The following is a 21,676-nucleotide window of genomic DNA, read 5'->3' on the forward strand; positions in this document are numbered from 1 at the left end:
ATATGCTTTTTTAATTAACCTGCTGGAGTTCAAATTCGGTCTCAATTAATTACTAGCCCTGGAACCTTAGACAATTTACTATAGCATTCTATGCCTCAATTTCATCTTTACAGTGTTGAGAAGAGAAAACGAGTTAAAAGACAACATAGTTAGAATGGTGTCCTTAATGATGTAAATCCTCCATGGGTTCATTATTATTGAATGATCAGACAACTACTTTGTAATTAAGAATTTCCTGTTTATATCCATATGACTTAGTCTGATTATGTATTTGTCAATCTAGGTAGTAATATGTATGCTTAACTTTTTTCTCAGCCTACAAGAGACGACCGTGGCTGGTTTGTGACACCGTTAGGTCCAAACCCATGGTGGACAATTGTAGCTGCTATTATCCCAGCTCTGCTTTGTACAATTCTAATTTTCATGGACCAACAGATTACAGCTGTCATCATAAACAGAAAAGAGCATAAGCTAAAGGTGTGTTTTAACATTGATTACAATATAAATAATCCTCATTTAGCTGATAGGAATCAGTAGTCATAGATTTTGGCTGTACTGAATATTCATTTGTTCAGGTTCATAGTTTTTATTGTTTTCCAGGACACGTTGTCTTACAGCGGCATGAAAATTTGCTTGCAACAGTTGACTAGCCTCTAACCTTACTTTTAGGGGGAAAAACAGTTCTAACTTTAGCATGCTTAACATTGATTTAATTAAATACTCAATTCTGGCAAAGTACAATTTTACTTACCAACCTCCCTATGTCTAGGCTGCCTCTTTCCTTTACTTGACATTGCATATGTCCATTATTATAAGGGATCATGTATTCAGGTATGTTTCACTGAATTATATCATTTAAAAATATTGTTTGTAATGCCTGAAACAAAGGAAGACCTTGGCCATAAGCACGATGGATTGTAAGTGGCATCTTTGAGCATTATTGCAGATTGCTAATAACTTTTCTAAACAGATAGATTTTATTTAAGGTATTCTGGCCTGCTGTTTTGTAGCTGGAATTCAAGATTTTCACTATCATCCAATTTGTATGCAATATAAGTATCATTATGTATGTAAATGTTAAATCAATAAAATAATTGAACTGTTAAATATAGTCAGAATCAATAAAGAAACGGGGCAGAAGACGGTGAGAGCCTGAGGAACAGGAAGTCTGCTGTGAGATAGATAATGTACCTGTGAAAACTCAACAAGGATAACACCTAATAGACGTGATGAGATGAAGGGGGTGAATCTCACCAGATTCCATTATTAGACAAAGAACTATGGGCAACTAATGACTGCTAAAAGAGAGAGAATTAGTCTCTCCCAGGGATGGGTGCCCTAATTGGTTATCCAGTACCAAATGATCAGCAAGTTATATTTATATATTTATGCATTTGAGTGTGTGTGTGTGTGTGTGTGTGTATGTGTGTGTGGTATGTATGTAACAATAATAAAAAGGCGAATCTGAGAGGATGTGGGGGGCATAGCAGATGTTGAAAGAGGGGCACATGGGAGGGTTTGGGGGTAGGAAAGGATGGGGAGAATGAAGTAATTATATTTAATTAAAAAATTTAAAAGTAAAAAGCAAACCTTGTAAAATAGGACATGTACAATCTTATTCTGTTCAGACATCTGAAGAAATTGCCTGCTGCTTTTGCGTGTATTTTAAACTAAAAATTATTGCTGAAGTAACAGATATTGTGCTATGTAAGATTTTATACATACATTAGGATAATTAAAATATCTGTATAAACTATTTCATTGCTATAACAATAATAATAGTTATAAGAATGAGCAATTATAATAAGTTATAAGGAGTTTGGAGTACTATTTGAAAAAATGGGCAATCCTCACACTCTCTTGAAGAAAATAATTTAAGGTGAAACTTATTTAAAAATAAGTAATTCAATTTGCTTGTCATAGAGTGTAGCCTTCCTTGACTTCACTCTACAGCTTGTGGTTTTTGTTAAATACAATGTTTGATTACTGAAGGTCTATATTTTAAATCTTTGTGAACTCTTATGGATACCGACTATACGGCTGACACTTGAAATTCCAGCTTTTGGGAGACTAAGTCAGGAGGATCTACATTAGTTCAAGGCCACCCTGACTACATAATGAAACTCTCTCAAATACAAATGAAATAAAAACAGTAAAATAAATTCTTAAGAACGATGCCATTGGTGTGTTGACCTAACCAGTTCCCTGTGTGGAAGGGGAGACCCTGACTTATGATGTTGCTGATATTCATGGTGCAAATGTCCCCACTACACTACTAATTGATATCAACTAAAGGAAATTTTTATTTTTTTATTTTTATTCACACATTTATCTTAATCAATACAGAGAAAGATTTAATAAACTTCAGACTTCTCCATAAGTAAAAGTAACTAGAGTAACCCAACACTAAGAATAATAAAAACAAAATATGACAAGTCCACAACCAACATCATACCAAATGAGGCAGAACTGAATGTGTCTGGTCTGAGACCAGGACATGGCAGCCTGCTCTGCGCACTCCTGTTCTCCAGACTAAAAGTCTAGGCACAGCAATGTGACAAGAAAAAGAAATAAAAGCATACAATTAGAAGAAGGGGAAGCAAATTATCTGCTGTACATGAAAATCTTTGAGTAATTAGTTATCATAAGTGATCAAAACATTACTTTCTTGGCCATTTGATATAAGAAATTTTAAGTGACATAAAATTATTTTTAAAAATTTCAGACCGGGTGTTGGTGGCACACACCTTTAATCCCAGCACTCGGAAGGCATAGGCAGGCAGATCTCTGTGAGGTCGAGGCCAGCCTGGTCTACAGAGCTAGTTCCAGGACAGTCTCCGAAACAATACAGAGAAACCCTGTCTCAAAAAAAAAAAAAGAAAGAAAGAAATTCAGATCATAAGTTTAATAGCCTCATTAAATTTAATATGTTTAATTTAACTTAGTATTATTTAAAAGTTTAAAAATTAATTGAAATTTAATGTTTAATTTAACTTAGTATTATCTAAAAGTTTAAAAATTAACTTCAAAAGCAAATATCACCACAGTTTTATTAGTAATACAACACAACTAGTCACAGCTAAGCACAGCTATGTAAAGTGAGCATGGCATCATGCTACAAAGCATCATGTACTCTCTAAAATCTGGGAATCACTTAATGCTATACACAATGAGGTTTTTTTGGTTTTTGTTTTGTTTTTTTTTTAGAAAAACCATCTTTTCTGTTTTTATCTTTGATTTAAAAACCAGAGAATATGAAGAGTTAAGTGAAAAAAGTAAAAATTCTATATTTCATTAATCTGAAAGTGACATTGCTTATGCTTTTAATAAAAACTTGGGTAGCTTGTCTTTGGTTGGGTACACACAACTCCAGGTCCATGCAATGTGCACCGCTCAAAGCAAGAATTTTGCACAGTACATATATACTGCTTGCTTTTTCCACATAAGAACATTGTCTTAAAGATTGTGTTAACTACGTATCTGAATTGTCATTATAAATAACTGTATATTTTATTATATTCGGGTTTTAAATTGAACTAAAAAGCTGATATTTGAGAAAAAAGTAAGATATAAAGCCATCATTTGGCTTTCCACAGAGTATTTAGCTTTTGTAATAACAGGCAGAAATGCCACCTTGCTGAAGCCCCGCCGTCTATCGAGACTGTGGGTTAAACTGCTCTAGGTTGAGCTATTCCAAACTACTAATGGAATCATATTTAAAAGGCTAGATGTAGCCAGGCATTGATGGCACATGCCTTTAATCCCAGCACTCGGGAGGCAGAGGCAAGCAGATTTCTGTGAGCCTCCAAAACTACAGAGAAACCCTGTCTCGAAAAACCAAAAGAAAAAAAAAAGACTAGATGTAGATGAAGATTTGCTGAGGTTGGTATCATCTCCTCAGGGGTCACATACCCTTCTGCTTCCAGGCTAGTCTTATGGACCACAGGTCCTTGTTCTTCATACAAATAAATAAGTCTTTGACATTTACAGCTCTTGCAAAGTTCCAAATAGATTCATCAGTTTCCTCCTTTGCTTTGAAGCATTGAGGAGAGTATTGCTATCAAACAATGAAACTTTCTTTAAGGGGTCCTTCAAAGTACTTGAAAAAAGTACATAGAACTAAATCTTTTAATGTTTGTCCCTGAAATAAACACAAGACTATATTACATTGTCTCTTTTGTTGCACAAATAAATCAGTATAGATTTACCTTTTGAAGTTTAAATTTTAAATCAGCATGGATTTAGTGAACAGCAAACTGGATCCATCACATTGTGCTCTACTCCAACAGTCTGTCAGTCTGTCCACCAGTCAGTCTGTCCTTGACCACTGGAGTCTGAGTACTCTGCACTCATGTTGGATATGGATATTTTCAAAGCAGGTTACCTCCAGCCTAGCCATAATCTAACAATAATAAAAGCTTATTTTCTGCATATATCCTTTCTCTCCTGTAAGTTCCTCTATAATATAGTCTACTGTTGTTGGTTTTCCTCTTGACAATGAAATTATAACCTTCTTAGAGCACTGCTTACTAAGAGTAAGAGCTTAGTCCATAACTAGTCAACCTGCCTGTTGCTGCACTGAATTTTTTTTCAAAGTTTTCTGGCTTTGGCTTGAGTTTCATGTTCATGAAAGATGTTCCCTGAATGTAACCCAAATCACAAGCTAGCTATACTTCCAGATTTTACTGTTTCTTTAATTGAAGGCTTATTGTTGCTTTGGTTGCAACATTATCTGGAATTGTTCTGTGAAGCACATTATTTTTCATTTACATGTCCAGCCCTCTGTGGTCTTCCCTACTTGTATCTGAGTGCACAATCAGAGTCATGTCATTTATGTCTCTTCCAAATGTATTATAGATCTTTTTTATTTTTTTCCTCATGTCATTGCCAGAACTACTCATTTTCTTTTCCATGATATTTTTCATGACAACAAGAAAATGTTTTCACGATAATCTTTGGTAGTAAATACACAATAAAGTGTTGAGCCATAGAAACTAAATCCCAGCTCATTGGGTAAGTAAATTATTATACCTGGAATGACAGAGCATAAAATTAACAAACTTCAGAATCACCCCACTGGCTTCTGTGTCATGCAAGCATGACAGCAGTCACAAATATCAAAATATGACCAGGAAAATTATCATGTATTACATAGATGCAAATTAAATCAGTATTCTAGCTCTTTTTTCCTTTTAGAGTTGGGGGAGTGCATGGGTTAACTGAATCCTTTTTAAAGGCATTAACAACAAAAGATTGGTTTTGTTTAGAGCATGCTCCATAAAAGTGAAAATAAAGAGAGACATTATTTTGCAGAAAAGAAAGTTTCTGTTCAAATACAGCTCTGGGATTTTCTACATGTTTCTGTAGACAGTTCAGGCTTCTTTTGACATCATTTTTAATAAACAGCAATACAATCCCAGATCACTGGAGTAAATGAATGCGTTTGCAGCATTCATTTGGCACCACATTCCCCTGATGATTATGGCATTTGATATGTTCTTTTTTGCCCTCTTTGTCAGCCTGGTTCTTCATGTCAATCTATAGTCTTTTATGTGGTTAACTTGACAGATGCAGGAAATTGCTGCCAAGCTTTGAAATGATTTTTTTCAGCGGTGGCATCTGGGTATCAGATGGTCCTCTTGGCTGGCCTCTTGTCTTGCTGCATGTTGGTTTTAGTGGGGTCTGGTGTAGCATCACCTGTTGCTATGCTCCCTTTTCCTCCCATATGTCCATTTCCCATGATTCAAGGATGAATGTGAGAATAAAAACTACAGTTCTGTCTTTATTTTTGAAGGAAAAAAACAGTACAGAAATATGTTAACAAGGTGCAGAGTTCTCTCTCTGACAAAGGGATACTTCCTTTTGGCTGGCATGCCTAATCAGCTAATAATTTGTTTGCAACGAACAAGTTTTTAGAACATTTTAAAAGAAAGGCAAGGAGGATGCTGATTAATGAGTGGAAATGTCAGAACTGCTTTATTTCCATTAAGTCAAATTATGTACAGCATAATTAAGGGAAATCATGTATTCATTTTAAAGACAAAATTATTCTCTCCAAAATAATTATCTTGCCCACTTACAGAATCCCAAAATCCCACTGTTTACATTTATATCATGTTTTTTAAAACTAAGAAGAGCTGCAGGAAATGATTGTTGTGAGTGAGAAAGGCTTTCTTCATATTAGTAAATTTAATGGATGTGGATACTTAGAAAGGCCAGAATCTACTAAAATAATAAAAGAAATAAATAATCCCTCAACTCTCAAGAGCTCTGTCATCTTCTCTCTATAGGTATTCATCTTGTGGCCTCCACACCTCTTGGATATCCCATTCACTTTTGTTAGGATCACAACTCTAAAATATTCCAGCAGCACAATTTCATCGAATCCCCTCAAATGCAGCAATTTTCATAGATTCTAATTCATATTCTAATTTTCAGTCTCTAGGACAAAACACACTTGTAACTGTTTGAGGCATTGCTTTTCAAGGGTTTGAGTTTTATGCTATGAAACTATAGTGTACAAACATTTTTTTCAGGTCAATTTTTTAATTTAAATTAGAAACAAGCTTGTTTTGCATGTCTTTCCCAGTTCCCTCTTCCTCTCTTCCTCCCCTGCCCCCCACTGGCCCCCTATCTCATCCCCTTCCTGCTCTCCAGGGAGGGTGAGGCTTTCCATGGGGGATCTTCAAAATCTGTCACATCATTTGGAGGGAGCCCATTCCACATAGAGGGATACTCTCTCAGCCTAGACACAGGGGCTTACAAAATGTTTTACCAAAGGCTTTTTCTTATTCATATTTGGTTATGTTAATACCAGGATGGTTTCCCATTTTGTGGATCTCCACTGATATTTTATTTTCTCTGTCTGGCCAAATGCACTCTATTCTACAATTACAATTACCAGACTGAATTTTAAGACATGTTGGATGTGTTTCAAAAATACTTGTTTCCTTGTAAAAGTCATTCCACTCAGGAGGCAGAGTTGAGAGGATTGACTGTGAGTTCAAGGCCAGGCTGGTCCATATAATATAATGAATTATAGGACACTTAAGCTATATAATAAGACACTGTATCAAAAAATTCAATATGTAACTTCTATTGTTTCTTGTGTGTTCATAATTATGGTAAGAAACTGGAAAATACTGAGAAATTATTTGATGTTATCCGTCCTTAATAAAGTTAGTTTTATTATTGTAAATCTTAACATGCACTGGTATTTACTCTCAATGACTTCTAGAATTAAATAATTTAATTATCACAACTTAATGAGTTGCTTTTTATTATTATTATCAACTTCTCTCAGATAGGAAAAGGCCTGAGATTTATTTTTTATTGCTTTTAATTGAAAATAGTTTCCTCACTCATACTATATATTACCAGTTTCCCTCCCTCCACGCTTCCCATACTCCTCCCACATCTTCTCTCTCCTAGATCCTCACTTCCTCTGTTTTCTCTTCAAAAAAGAGTAGACATCCAAGAGACAACAGCAAAACTGGACAAAACAAGATACAGTAAGAAAAGGCAAAAGCCCTCATATAAAAGCTGAACAAGGCAACCCAATAGGAGGAAAAGAGTCCCAAGAGCATGCAAAAGAGTCAGAGATACACCTGCTCCTTCTGTTAGGAGTCCCACAAAAACATTAAGCTAACAGCCACAACAAATACACTGAGAACCTGGTGCTGACCCATGTGCTTGCCATCATCTGATTCCAGCAACGCGTTTTCAGAGCTATATTACATGGGCTTTCATAAAGTAGTACTGAAAATAATAAAAATAGGAACTAGAACACAATGTAAATCATTGATTTTGCTACCTCTGGAGTTTTTACACTTTCTATAGCTACAAGGCACATCAGGATAGGCTAGCCACTCTCTTGGGTATCTTTTGAGTTCTCTCCTTGGAGATCTCATCCAATCATCTTGTCAAGAGAGCAGTCTCTGATCACCCTGGTACCAAGTTTTCCTCACTTCCTTTCCTGCCTGCACGCAAGTGCAGCATCGTGAGAGTGGAGTGGAATTACAGAGGAGGGAGAAAACACCAAATGCTGTTATTTGAAGGGATGGCTGGATTCTTTGGCTGTTGAGGGTGGAACAAAATGAGAATAAGGTCACAATAAATAAGGGAGATTATGCTCTATGGTATTATTCCTTCCAGTAAAACATCACCCATTGAAATGGGAGAGGAATGCTGCAAACAGTACTAAGGGGCTTAGTTCCAGGACATTTGCTAGGAAGGACTCTCAGTATGGTCAGGAAGTGGTGTCTATTCACAACCAAGCCATCAGTAGCTGTGTTGGTAACACAGTTCCTTATTTTTCTTTTGTTTCTCTAACAGAAAGGTTGTGGCTATCACCTGGATCTGTTAATGGTGGCCGTCATGCTGGGGGTATGCTCCATTATGGGACTTCCATGGTTTGTGGCTGCCACAGTCCTCTCCATCACTCATGTCAACAGCCTGAAGCTGGAGTCAGAATGTTCCGCTCCAGGAGAACAACCCAAATTTCTCGGCATCAGAGAACAGCGGGTGACTGGGCTCATGATTTTTATTCTTATGGGTTCATCAGTTTTTATGACCAGTGTTCTGAAGGTAATGAAATTATCCCTAATGAAAGAATAAATATGTTTAAGGTAGCATTTTAATATGGACCTAAATTTGCAAATATTACATGGCATGAGATAAAAGTGACTTTGAAAAACATACATAATTCTCCTTTACCAAGAGTGAACGAAATTTTGTCCTGTGTTTTAGAATCCTTAAGTACTTGAAAGTATAATTTTGTTATACTTCCTGACAGTAACGATTTTGATTTGTAATTTTCAAGCTATAGGAAAGGTCATAACTGCCAAGTAGCTAGTGACTGAATTCCCTATAGTCCAGGCCAGGTTAGAGGTTCTATTATTTTGTCAGTCTATAGATTGAATGTTATTTGTTTAAATCAGTGTTGCAGACAAGACAATGATCACACCATGGACACATTGACAGCTTTTTATTTCAAAGGCCTCACACAAATACCTCATGTAAATCCTCACTGCATATAAGAAATTTTCACATTTTTAATTATCCAATTCCGAGTAGCAGAAAAGAGGGATTGTTTTGTGATATATATATACACACACACATATATATATATATATATATATATATATATATATATATCTGACAGATATTCTTGCAGAATGTTAGCCACATTATAAATTATCATTCATTTTGATTGCTTAAGTATCAAATATCAATTGAATTATTGAATTTTCACAGCTTCATGTAGCTTATCATTGGAAAGTTGTATTTCTGTTATATAAGTAATAGGATACTGAATAAAATGAGCTAGCCCAATATAAGAAATTTGAACAATCCACATGCTAACAAATATCTGCCATAATTAAGGATGAAACTGTAAAAGTAAATTTCATTCTTTACCTTTAATTCAAATATTTTCCTATTTTAAAACAGAATGTAAGTTGCCTTTCAAGTAGCAAATAGTCAGTATTTGTTGTAGCACAATAATAATTTATGGTACTATTTCTTAGGAATCATGTGATTTTTAGGATAAGTTTAACACTTATAACTGCATTATTACTATCATCTCTTAGACATTGAGAAACTAAGGAGCAGGCAGCTTTGTAGCTGCTTAATAGTAATCAGATAGGAAATGCTGAGGTAGAATCTGAAAATACGTCTTCCAATTCCATACTATACTTGTTTCTAGAATGTTTTTAATTTTCCATTTTCCCCCTCTGTGGCAAGTGCAAAATTGAATGACCACATGTTAGAAAATAATGTTTCCCGTTTTCTAATTGTTTTTTTACAGTTTATCCCCATGCCTGTGTTATATGGAGTGTTTCTTTACATGGGTGCTTCATCTCTAAAAGGAATTCAGGTAAATTACTTTACTCTTACAGGCATACCTGTTGTAACTTAGAGTATAGATGCTGAGTCATGTGACACCAACCATCATGTGAGGAGAGGCTTTCTGACCACATGTATATTTTATGAAGGTGGCCAGAATGGTAGATACCACAGAAGATTCTCTGCTAAGTGGACACTCTCTCATTTATGCACTATATATTCAACCCCAAAGATGGATAAACTTAAATTACTCTCTCTCTCTCTCTCTCTCTCTCTCTCTCTCTCTCTCTCTCTCTCTCTCTCTCTCTCTCTCTCTGTGTGTGTGTGTGTGTGTGTGTGTGTGTGTGTAGGAGAATGCATATATATGTGGAGGACAGAGGACAACTCTGGTATTCACTGTCTATCACTGTCTAAGTTAGAGTTACTGGCCAGTGAACCCATAGATGTTTCTAATCCTATTGCCCCAACACTGGGATTGAAACCAAGCACCACTATGAAGTGAACTCTAAGGATCTAACTTCAGTCTTCATGCTTGTATGGCAAGCACATTGCCAGTTGAGCTGCTGTTTGTCATAGACATATTAAGACTGAGAAAAAGTTTTGTTTTCATCACCGTTTTAGAAAATGAATTAAGTTCATTTCAAAATATATACAAATGCAATCTTTGATAGTTATCAAGCCACGCTTATGGACTCTATCCATAACAATAGAACAAAATACCATATACAAAAGATTTATTTTGGCACATGGTTTCAGGAGATTTCAGGCCATCATAGCAGGGAAGCCACAGTAGAGGAATTTTGTGTACATCAGTGGGAACATGTGGCAGCAAACCAGAAAGCAGAGAGTGTGGGACTTGAACTATGGGCTGGCTATAACTTTCAAAGGATTGGCACCCAGGGACAGATTTCTGCTACACCACACCACTTGCTAAAGTTTCCATAGCCTCCCAAAGCAGTGCCACCCCTGGAGATCAAGTGTTCAGAACATGAGCCTGTGGGGAACACTTAAGACTCAAACCATATCTGAGCAGGAGGACACAAAGACATAGGTAGAACGGCCATGGCGGGATGGAGGTAAGAGGGCCATGGCAGGATGGAGGTAGAGATTGGACTTTTTTTCTGATGCAATCTAAGAACACAGGAAACTGTTGAGAGCTGAAATATTGGAAAGATGTTCTCTCTTTGGGATCACAGAGGGATCCATAGTCCTGGGAAAATCCTGATTTCAGACTTTGAACCTCCACACTTGGAAAATACATTTTTATAGCATTAAACCAAAATGCTGTAGTACTTTGTTATGCCACTTTAAGAATGAATACAGATTTCTACTTAAATGTACGTTTCAATTGTCTTTGTATATAGTGATGTTCTTTGACCAGAACATTTCATTTTCTTCATGAGAGACTACAGTGAGGTGTATTTATTGTATAGATTTTTTTTAAAAACCCTAAAAACAATAATATGATGCACAATTTTTGCTATGGTGTGGCTACCTTAAGTGCTGACCAAAACACACAGATGAACTAAATCCTGGATGGGACCCAATAAACACAAGGTCTCTGTCCCTGAGAAAACTGACCTGGAGAAGCAGTGTGCAGACCTTGGAACAGTGTACGCTGTGAGACTGAGACAAAGCTTCAGTACACAAAGTGTAGGGACTCTATGCTTCAAGGAATGGGGGACATGGTAGGGAACTGGTGTGTTTTCAAATTTTACTCAAAGATTTAATTTGCTCATTGAAAGCATCATGCATAAAATGCATTTTAATAGAATTAGTTTAGTGTTTTCATTTGTTTTTGATTTTTGATTTTTTTTTTGCCTTTGGCAAAGATTCAATGAGTAGTGATTTTGTCTGTAAGTGGAAAGCATTTATTATTAGGCCTCAGGCTCAGCTAAATAGAGCAGCAGAAATTTAAAAAACAAAGTGAAATAATTGTGGGTAGATCCTGACAAATTTTCTCCTAATTCCATTCAACTGACTTTTTTTTAAACTCAAGTGATTGAGAATTAAACAAAAACGTCTAGTTTTAGAATTACTTCGGATGTGGTCCTTTCAAATGAAATAGAGGAGAACATCAAAGTCCTCGAGTCAAATTTAATGAGTTTTAAATCACATTAATGAAATAGGAAGCCTAGGCACACTTTAACAGGTCTCACACTGAAAACAGAATTGGTGGAAATTTAAGTGAATAGCTAAAATTCCTATTGAGAAGTGAAGCTAACTGTATGGGGAAATACTACATGTCACTACTGGGACACATGAAAGCCAAATGCAAAAGTTAGAATATATTTATCATGATAGTTATTCCTGGAGTGATACTGGGCAAGCACATTAGCTGTCTATGTTGGATATCCTAAGGAGCATGCTACTTTGTTACAAGCAAATTGGAGGACTCTTTATGTCACCTGCCTTTTTGGCACTATTAAGGAACTTACTATGTAGGCTTCTCACTGTGAAATATGGCAGAAAAAACAGATCACAATGTTCTCATGAATGCTGTTTCTGTATTCAAATATATAACCACATCTATATTCATTCCAACATTGCAGGGATCCAAAGTGAAGCAAATGTGCCACTTAAACAATAACAATTGAAGCACCCACTCACTGAAGCACACTTATGCAACAACATAGCTCCCTAAATGGATAATGATGGGTGGGGAAAATTCTATAGGAACAGACATTCAGTTGTAAGCTAAAAGATTTTATTCTCTAGTCTTACTTTATTCTTACTTCCACCATGCACAAAATTATATCTGTTTAATGATTCCTAACTTTAAGAGATAGTTATGAAGTAGAAAAGACATACACACACACAAAAGGTGAGCCAAGAATGAGATTAGCAGTTAGTTCTGTCATGGGTTTCAGCAAATAACTTTGGAAGATTATGAATGAGTATTAGTGCATGAAGTAATGTGCATTTGATTATAGTTTACATAGCTGAAGAATGGTTGTGACACACATAAGACAGAGAATACCAAAGGGAAGATAGATTTGTGTTAAGTTTGATACACTATCACACCTCTCCCATATCAAATTGGGTTTTGACGAAACAGGGTAATCTAACTTTAACTCTACAGACAGTTGTTTATCTGAATAGTAAAGTTTGAAACATTTGATGATAAGTAGCTGATAGTTTTCTTATAGTAGCTGAGAAATATTTTATTTATCAGTGTTCTTTTAAAAATGTACATGTTAGTTATCATAAAAACTTATGAAATAGAATGACTGACTGTATCAAACACTTGTTTTCTAAATAACCACCTCTCACTGAAAGAATTATAAATAACAAAATTTGGCCTAAAGATTAAACAAGTGGCTTACACAAAATAAAGCTAATACGTAGTAAATTTATTCAATAAAATGTGTTGAAATAAGAGTCTATAAAAATGTAGTTTATAAAATAAATTTTAAGCTATTTTATCTATCATTATGACAAAATTGAAATAGAGATAATCCACAGATTGCGCTGAATCCATCTACTAAAGAGGCCCAAACCAGATAGTTTACATTTCTGTATGTGTCTGTGTTTATGAGCATTATATGTATGTATACATGCAGGTCTGAGTTACATGTACCTGTGTATGCTCAGACTCACATGTACATGTGAGTGTTCACGGGGAGGCCCTAGGTCAACACCAGGTGTCTTCCTCAGTCACTTGCTGCTTGTTTTCTGAGACCAGGTCTTTCAAGGAACCTGAAGCTCACAGATTTGCCATACTGGCTGACCAGTGAGCTTCAGGGATTGACCAGTCTGTCTGAGGCCCCACCAGAGCCAGGGTTACAGATAGGTTAAACTGTGTTCATCTTTTATGTGCATGCTGGAGATCTGAAATCAGATACTCAGGCAGGCACTAAAGGCTCTTTGGTGATTAAACTATCTCCCAGCCCCCAATAAAATATAATAAAACACTTTGGTAACATAAATATATGTAGGCCAAATCTTCATGCAAAATGTGTGTATTTCTAAAGACCGCATCAAAACCTGTGCTTTGGATCAAAGTGACAAAGCCAGAACAGCAGGGTTCAGTAGGCACTCTACAGAGCAGTGGGCTTTGAGTGGTGCTTGGGGGAACTGAGGGAGGTCTGGGTGTGCTCAACATGTGAAAGCCAAGGCCATGGAGATGGACGGCGCACTCCAGCAGAGGAAAAAACGCACACCAAGCATGGGAGGCCTAGGAAACCAATATTTGGGGACAAAGGGAAGAGATAAAGATGTGATAAGCTGAAAGGGGATGATCTTATTTTGTCTGCCTTAGTGCTGGTTCTCAAGGTAGCAAAATGTAGCTTTGGCTTTATTATATACAAACCCATTTAAATGATACCCTGTTACAATAGTATAAGAAATATAGTATACTGTTCAATAAAAAGAAGTCCAAACTGTATGTCAATTTTATGTCCTGCAATTTTCACAACTGTTTCATTTGAACCTTATATGAACATGCCAAATATCTAATTGTCCTTTGATTATTGTTGTCTTCTTCTTAAATGTAATATAGTCTGTTTAATCTTTTAGTTATTTGATAGAATAAAGCTCTTCTGGATGCCAGCCAAACATCAACCAGATTTTATATATCTAAGGCATGTACCACTCCGGAAAGTCCATCTTTTCACAATTATTCAGATGAGTTGTCTTGGCCTTTTGTGGATAATCAAAGTTTCAAGAGCTGCTATTGTCTTCCCTATGATGGTATGACACCTCCTTCAACTCTTTCTCATTCACTCATTTTTGGGAAACACATGAATTAAATAGAGTAGCCTCAAATCACTTTGAACAGTGATCGCAGTATAAACTTGGGCACTGAAATAGGGTTTGAAAAATATTTTGCATTTCATTGATTTAATGTTAGGTTTTTTCTTGGTCATTCATGGTGTGGTAGTTAATGGAAAGCAGTATGGAAAATATAAATATCTAAAAATTAGCACTGAGATCTACTAACACATATGAAAAATTAGGGAAATTTTTTCAAAACAAATTTTAGTTGAATGTTTCAGACAAAATTTAAATACATTTAAAAGTATAGTAAATTTGAATGACTATACATAATTCAAAAATTATTAGCATATATAAGAATCTTCTAATGTTCACTTATCCTAATTTGAGCTTTTAGTTATGTATGCATTTAGGGAAGCATAATCAAATATATTTTGTAGTTTAAATTTTTTTATTTACAAAGCCTTCAACATTGAATAAAATCTTAAATTCTGTCCTGGCAATTTGATAAGAAAAGGAAATGAAGAGGAAGAAAGATGAGGCCACATGTTTTATACACATGTGTTTTCAATTTTTAGTTTATTATCAGTCCTAATTCAGACTGGTCTATATTTCCTCTTTGTTTGTTTGTTTACATTTTAAACTACTTCATTATTTTCTTCAGGTATTAGCCCTGGTATTTGTGAGAAAGTTGATGGACTTCTTGTTTACCAAACGGGAACTCAGCTGGCTTGATGATTTAATGCCTGAGAGCAAGAAAAAGAAACTTGAAGATGCTGAAAAAGAAGTAAGTCAAAATAAAACTTGGTATTTTATTTAAGAGAGAAGAATAATTGGAGCTTTTTGCTAAACTAAATTGTTTTTTTTACATTAAATGGTGATTACTAAATGCAACAGGTAGAAAGATTTGGAAGTTTAATGTTTAAAAATATAACTGGGGCAGAGAGAGGGGGCAGAGATCTTACATGAGTAAGTCAACTCTACATGAAATACCTGCATTTAGTTACACTCCAAATTATAAGGCTTATTTTTCTGATTTCTTGGTCTTGGATGCAAAAAAAAAGCTGCTGAAGCATAACTGTTTCTGAGATATAGTTATGTAATGTTGATTGAATGTTTGAAAAGGAAATAATATGATACATCACTGTTGGTCATTTTTCTTGCTAACAGATTTTAATCAGTATATTTGAATAAAATTGTTGTTCTTAAAACAGACAAAATATCTAAGAAGAAAAATATGACCTGATTTGCTTTGAAAGTGGTTCGAGCTTTAAAAACATATTTGAGAAAACTTTGGGTTTTAGTTATCTTTTACAGATGACTGATCTATCGTGTTCTGTTTCATAAGAAGAACCAGGTTAGATATAAGTTTCATAAGATATATAAAGTCCCTATGTCAGCCTGGATCTTTTATGGAGGCTATTTAATTATACCATTTTTAGAGCATATGAAAACTATAAGGAATGTAAGTGAAAATAATGACCCATGCAACATTTTTGGCAAAGATTACAGAACCCAAAAATAAAATTTCCATGTATATATGAAATAGAAAGAAAACATCTTAGAAGAATTATTCATTCTTTCCAGTTTGGTTTTCACAGGTGTTTACTAAAAGCACTCAGTTTCTTTTCTATAGAAAATTTTTAGACCATATATATTTTTCTTTTTCCTTATAGATAACTTTATTATAAACATGAAAAAGGTTTTAGTTTTGTTCAGTCATTTAAATAGGCCAGATTGGACTACAAATCCTGATGAATTTTTGGTCAAGAACATTCTACCAGCATAGCTTTATAACATGTGATTGGTGGTTCCTCCCTCCATGGTTTCCACATTTAGAGACATCGTGATGGTGTATCTTATTTCTGTATGAATGTTTCAGTTTTCTAAAATGTTGTAGAAGGCATATATAGAATCATATTTCTAGTAATGTTAATGCATCATTAAAATACTATGAAGCTATCACTGTTCTTTACTTTTCTGTTTACTATATTTATCAACTTAGTAGTAGAGATTTTTTCAATAGTTCAATATTTTTTTATTGATTTTTTGAGACAGGGTTTCTCTGTATTGCTTTGGAGACTGTCCTGGAACTCATTAGAAACAATGCTGTTTTACATGTCAATCCCAGTCCCCTCTCCCTTCCCTCTTCCCCTGCCCTCCACTAATCCCCTATCCTATCCTCTTCCCACTCCCCAGGGAGGATGAGGCCTTCCATGGGGAATCTTCAATGGTGGTTACATCATTTGGAGCAGGGCCTAGACCCTCCCCCTTGTGTCTAGGATGAGAGAGTATCCCTTTATGTGGCTAGGGATAAATACTGATCCACTACCAGGGGCCCCATAGATTGCCCATAGGCACCCACGTTCAGGGAGTCTGGAACAGTCCTATGCTGGTTTCCCAGCTATCAGTCTGGGGTCCATGAGCTCCCCCTTGTTCAGGTCAGCTGTTTCTGTGGGTTTCTCCAGTCTGGTCTTGACCCCTTTGCTCATCACTCCTCCCTCTGTAGTAGAGATATTTTAAGAATAATAATTTAACAGTTCATACATGTATGTACTAAAACTTATTCCACCTGAAGAAAATTCCAAGATTTAAAAGTTTGAAGACGAAATTTGTTGCCTATGAATTTTCCCCATCTTCCCAGTAATTATGTTACTAAGTTCATTCATCTAGTAACATACATATTATGTTTTCTTTATTGTATTGTTTTTATTTCCTGTCAAATACCTTTACTGCTTCTGGTGGAATAAGGTGGAAGCTCTCTTTGCCATAGAGTACCATCCCTTTCATACAGCATTCTCTTGAGGCCATTCTCAGAATGAAACAGTCTTAGAATTTCATTTCACTCAGCGTTTTAAAAGCTCCTGGGGAAAATGCTATGTACTCTACTATGCTATCATTGATATTCTTCTCTACTGTTATAGAAAGACAATGTTAGATTCTCCTGTTTGTCCATGACATGGCAGAGAACAAGTTGACCATAATCACAAATTTATTAGAACTAACCATGGTAACTTTGCACAGTGATATCCAGCCAAAAGGTTCTTCTGAAATATGATTATTGCTAATAGAATCAGCCATTCCTATGGTCCACAACTATTTATAATGTATATGTGGCACTTATATATCTGTGTGTATCATATTTGCATTTTGGGAATTTATTAACTCCACTGAGACCTTGTATAGAGTTTTTAACTTTTTTTCTGTTATATCACATCATACATCATTTTGCTCTGATGGTGTTTACTGTTTTGTGAATTTGAAAGTAAAAATTTTAGGAGTAACTAGATATCACTAAATTTCCTAGAACTTATGCTTTCAGCAATATGAAAATAGAATAAGGCCTACTGGGGAAATTTTATAGTTAAATTCTTCAGCTCCAAAGAAGAGGGGAAAATAAAACCTTGCAATATATTTACCAGAAGGGTTTAGAAATCCTTAAAGTCTCATGTATATTATGGCAATGATGCTTTCATATGATCCCAGCTGCATGGAAATAAGTAAGAACAGCCTATACTCAAACGCTAAAAAAGCAGTTCTAAGTAGTGCAAGGAAGACATGCACCAGAGGAACGGAGAGACGGGGAAGGACATGTGAAGAAGCCCATATTCTCTTTAGAATTAGCATTGGAAAAGGAGACTCAGTGAGGTGTGGAGGAGGACATGTGGGGGATGACACTGAAGCTTGAATCCAAGGTTCATTTTCTACTTGAGGGCCTAGATTTGGGTATTTTCTTTTTTCTGAACCTATGAATTCCCCTGAAAGATACAATTGTGCTGTAGTGTCTTGTACCAATGCTCAGTGCTCCAAGAGATTGTACATTAGAGTAGGTAATGGATAAGTTCTTCAGAAATGTTCAAATTAATTGAGAAACTCTGATTGTGATCTGGTAAGATGATAGACGGCAGAAATGTCTTAGCTCTCTGAGACTTGAATTTAAAGTGAGCTCACCTCTGATCCTTTTGATGATAGTTACAAGCTTGTACCTTTATCCTCCAGGGTTTTCCTATCAGTATCCCATTTCTGGTCTTATGGCGCTGAGAAAACATTCATTTGACCTTAAAATTCAATAATGAGTTAAGCAGAATAAATAGCTACACAGGCCAGTCCAAGGTCGCAGAGCTTCTGTTCCAAATTTTCATGTACTTCATGCATATGCATATGCATATGCTTCAGTTTTTAGAAAGAAAGGATTATAATCAGGGTAGAAATGAATATTGGAACCCTGACATTTTGCACATTGCTCTGTGTAAAGGGAAGACTGCAGAATCAATTCTGGATGTCCAAATGTGCTCAGAGTACCAACATGCCTTCCTTCCTTAAATGTTCTCTAGGACATTGTACACATGACAAAAGGACCACTGCTAAATGCAGGAGATTCCAACAGAATGTTTGCTCTCAGGTGGAAAGCATGGGTGCCCGTGTTAGGTAGAAGTGGAGATGCAATTCTGTGGAGTACTCGCATCCACACCTTCTTCATTACTGAGGGACTGTACTAACAAATACCCTACAGAAGAAAACAAAAAGAAGGCAAGTGGGGCCTTGTGATTGTGAAAAAAAAATTCCAAGAAAGTACAATCTAAAAATATGCACAATTAAACAAATGAAAGCAAATGCTTTACTTCTCAGAAAGGTAAGAATTGGCTGTGGATTTAGGAAGTACATCCTAATTACTAACTTGATGCTTGTCTTTTATAATTCAACTGTACGATGGGACAAGTATGTTTATCTTCTTCAGCAGCACTTTCCTAAAATGTGGTCCCAGGGTCTCTGCTGTACTGGCCAGCACCTTGCACTATTTTAAGAACGCAAATTCATAGGCTTCATAGGCCTATTTCATCAATGCTGTGCATTAGAGCTGGCAACCTATTTTCCTAAGACCTCCTGGTGATTTTGACATCTGAGATAAGTCTTTTATTCAATGCACAGAATCAGTCTGTATAATACAACCAAGTTCTTAATACAAGATTACTGTGTCAGAATTTTTGTACTTAACGTAATTTAGGTGGTTACTTAAAGGTGCTGAATCAGAACCAGTGAGGTTGATTGCTCAGCAGTAAAGGCCCTGGCCATCAAGCCTTCCAAACAGATTGATTTCTGGAACTGACATATAGAAGGAGAAAGCAAACTCCTGCAAGTTGTCTTCTGACAGTCACATGTGCTCATCTTACACATGTATGCACGCACATGCACATACACGGTATAAACACACACACGTCTGAGTCATAAGTTCTGATGCCTCTATGGACTTACCAAAATTCTATAAGCCCTACCCCAATTTTACTTTTTAAGCTTTTATTGTTTTATGTTATCAACTCTTTGATCTGTTGGAAATCAGAAATTAAAAGTATAATATTTATTATTTTCAAATTTATACACATGTAATATCTGAAGCTAATTGTATAGTTGAGAGAAGGAAATGGTAGGAGTTTCTTAAGTTCTGTATGCCTCTTCAATAAAGCAAAGTGTTTAACATGACGCCTGAATTCCCTCCCATTCCTTAGGAAGCATAAATAGCAAAATGAGTAGTTATTTACCCCCTTAATAAGTTAAGTATCTTTGTGAATGCTGACTCTCTGCTATTGTTTAAACTTTGAGATTTTTAAGGGCTTCCAAATAAATATAGACTTGCCCCCAAATATATAATTTAGGTCATCTATTTTACTGAAGGTAAATGTCAGGTACTATAATATAGCATTTATTTTTCTGCTATTACAAAATAAAGTTCAGACTAAGGATGATGTAATATCATTCAGTTTATTACTAGAATCTTACAGATTGTATTTCCCATTTCAATTCACCATGGACCTTTGGCTTTTGTGAAGCTAGTGGCTCACTGTCATGGAAATATCTTATTTAGTTATATCTTTTATGTATGTCTCATGTCATTTCTTCCAACCTGAAGCTTCTTCTCTTCACTCTCTATCCCTGTATTCTTTATGATAATCTTTTATTTCTTTTGAGACTCATGTTTATATCTTTCTTTTAATTTCATTGTATCTCAGTACTTTGCAGCTACCTGCCATATATATCATGTAACTATACATTCATTATTTGAACTGATTAGTAGTGTCCCTATTATTCTTCTTTGAAATGTGCCTAAAACATAATGCATCTTCAGTCAACATATGCTGAGTAGATCCCTTGTCATCTATGTGTCATCTTTCTGCTCTTTATTAGATATGGAATTGCTTGTTTTCCCCTTAATTGTATCTGAAAACTGCTTTAATAACCATCTTAATTAGAAGATAGTCTTTTAAATCACAGCGTAAGGAATTCTAAAGTCTCTGGCAAAAACCTTGCTTAGCTATTCCTTTAACATGTTGCAGTTGGGTTCCATGATGTAACTCAGCGAATCATTGGCAGATCTTGTGTAAATGAAGTGCTGAGTGGAAACCGTGCTAAGCCCTTCTGCAATGGTTATCTGGTCTGTCTTATTCAGCTCTCTGTCTTCTTGAATGATGAGATACCCTGGGCTGTGAAGATCAAGGTAAACTGCCTGATTTGACAGCTCCTCCATGGGAAGTCTCCATTTTTGCCTCCCCAGCAGTGCTGCTTAGGATGCAGCTGTCCCTCCATCACCACTCCCAGGCCCACCCAGCTCTCTTCTGGCACTGAAGACAGCAGCAGTGAGTGGCTGCTCTGCCCCCCCCCTTCACTTCAGATAAGCATGGCTTGGAAATGCTATCTTTAGAGGTGATGAGTTTTTGTTTGGATAGGATGATGACTAGTATAAAGCCCACACACACTAACGAGCCTCCAAGTGCAAAATAATTATTGAACACAATTTGAGAGAAAAGTGGAAAATCGTGAGGGAAAAAATGTTCACAAAGCCTTAGCCCCAGTTTTTGCTGCTAATGGATCTGCCTGTTTTGCTGCCAGGTGACACAGGCAGTGGTCATACTCCTATTCTGGTCAGCTTGTTTTACATTTTAGTCTTTAGTAAATATTTTTGGTTTGGCCAGAAGAGATGCTATACATCATCTTCCAGTGAACAACCAAGGACAGATTTATACTTTGTTTACACCCTGGTTTGTCTTGTGGGGTCACTGAAGGTCTCTTTATGTCCCTTCATGTGCAGCAATATAAAATGTATAAAAAGCAACATTTTTCT

General features: G+C 35.9%; 1 protein-coding gene across 6 annotated transcripts in view; it reads left to right on the forward strand.

Annotated features, from left to right (window-relative positions):
* Slc4a10 (solute carrier family 4 member 10) overlaps positions 1–21,676 on the forward strand; it is a 250,075-nt gene that overhangs the window by 211,783 nt on the left and 16,616 nt on the right. For all 6 annotated transcript variants that reach the window (XM_021226586.2, XM_021226588.2, XM_021226589.2 and 3 more), the window contains 5 exons: positions 316–477; positions 8,335–8,586; positions 9,809–9,877; positions 14,365–14,538; positions 15,227–15,349. In XM_021226586.2, coding sequence (XP_021082245.1) covers positions 316–477; positions 8,335–8,586; positions 9,809–9,877; positions 14,365–14,538; positions 15,227–15,349 — 780 coding nt within the window. The remainder of the gene's footprint in view (positions 1–315; positions 478–8,334; positions 8,587–9,808; positions 9,878–14,364; positions 14,539–15,226; positions 15,350–21,676) is intronic.

This window comes from Mesocricetus auratus, unplaced genomic scaffold, assembly GCF_017639785.1.
Source record: "Mesocricetus auratus isolate SY011 unplaced genomic scaffold, BCM_Maur_2.0 Super-Scaffold_100004, whole genome shotgun sequence".
Lineage (NCBI taxonomy): Eukaryota > Metazoa > Chordata > Mammalia > Rodentia > Cricetidae > Mesocricetus > Mesocricetus auratus.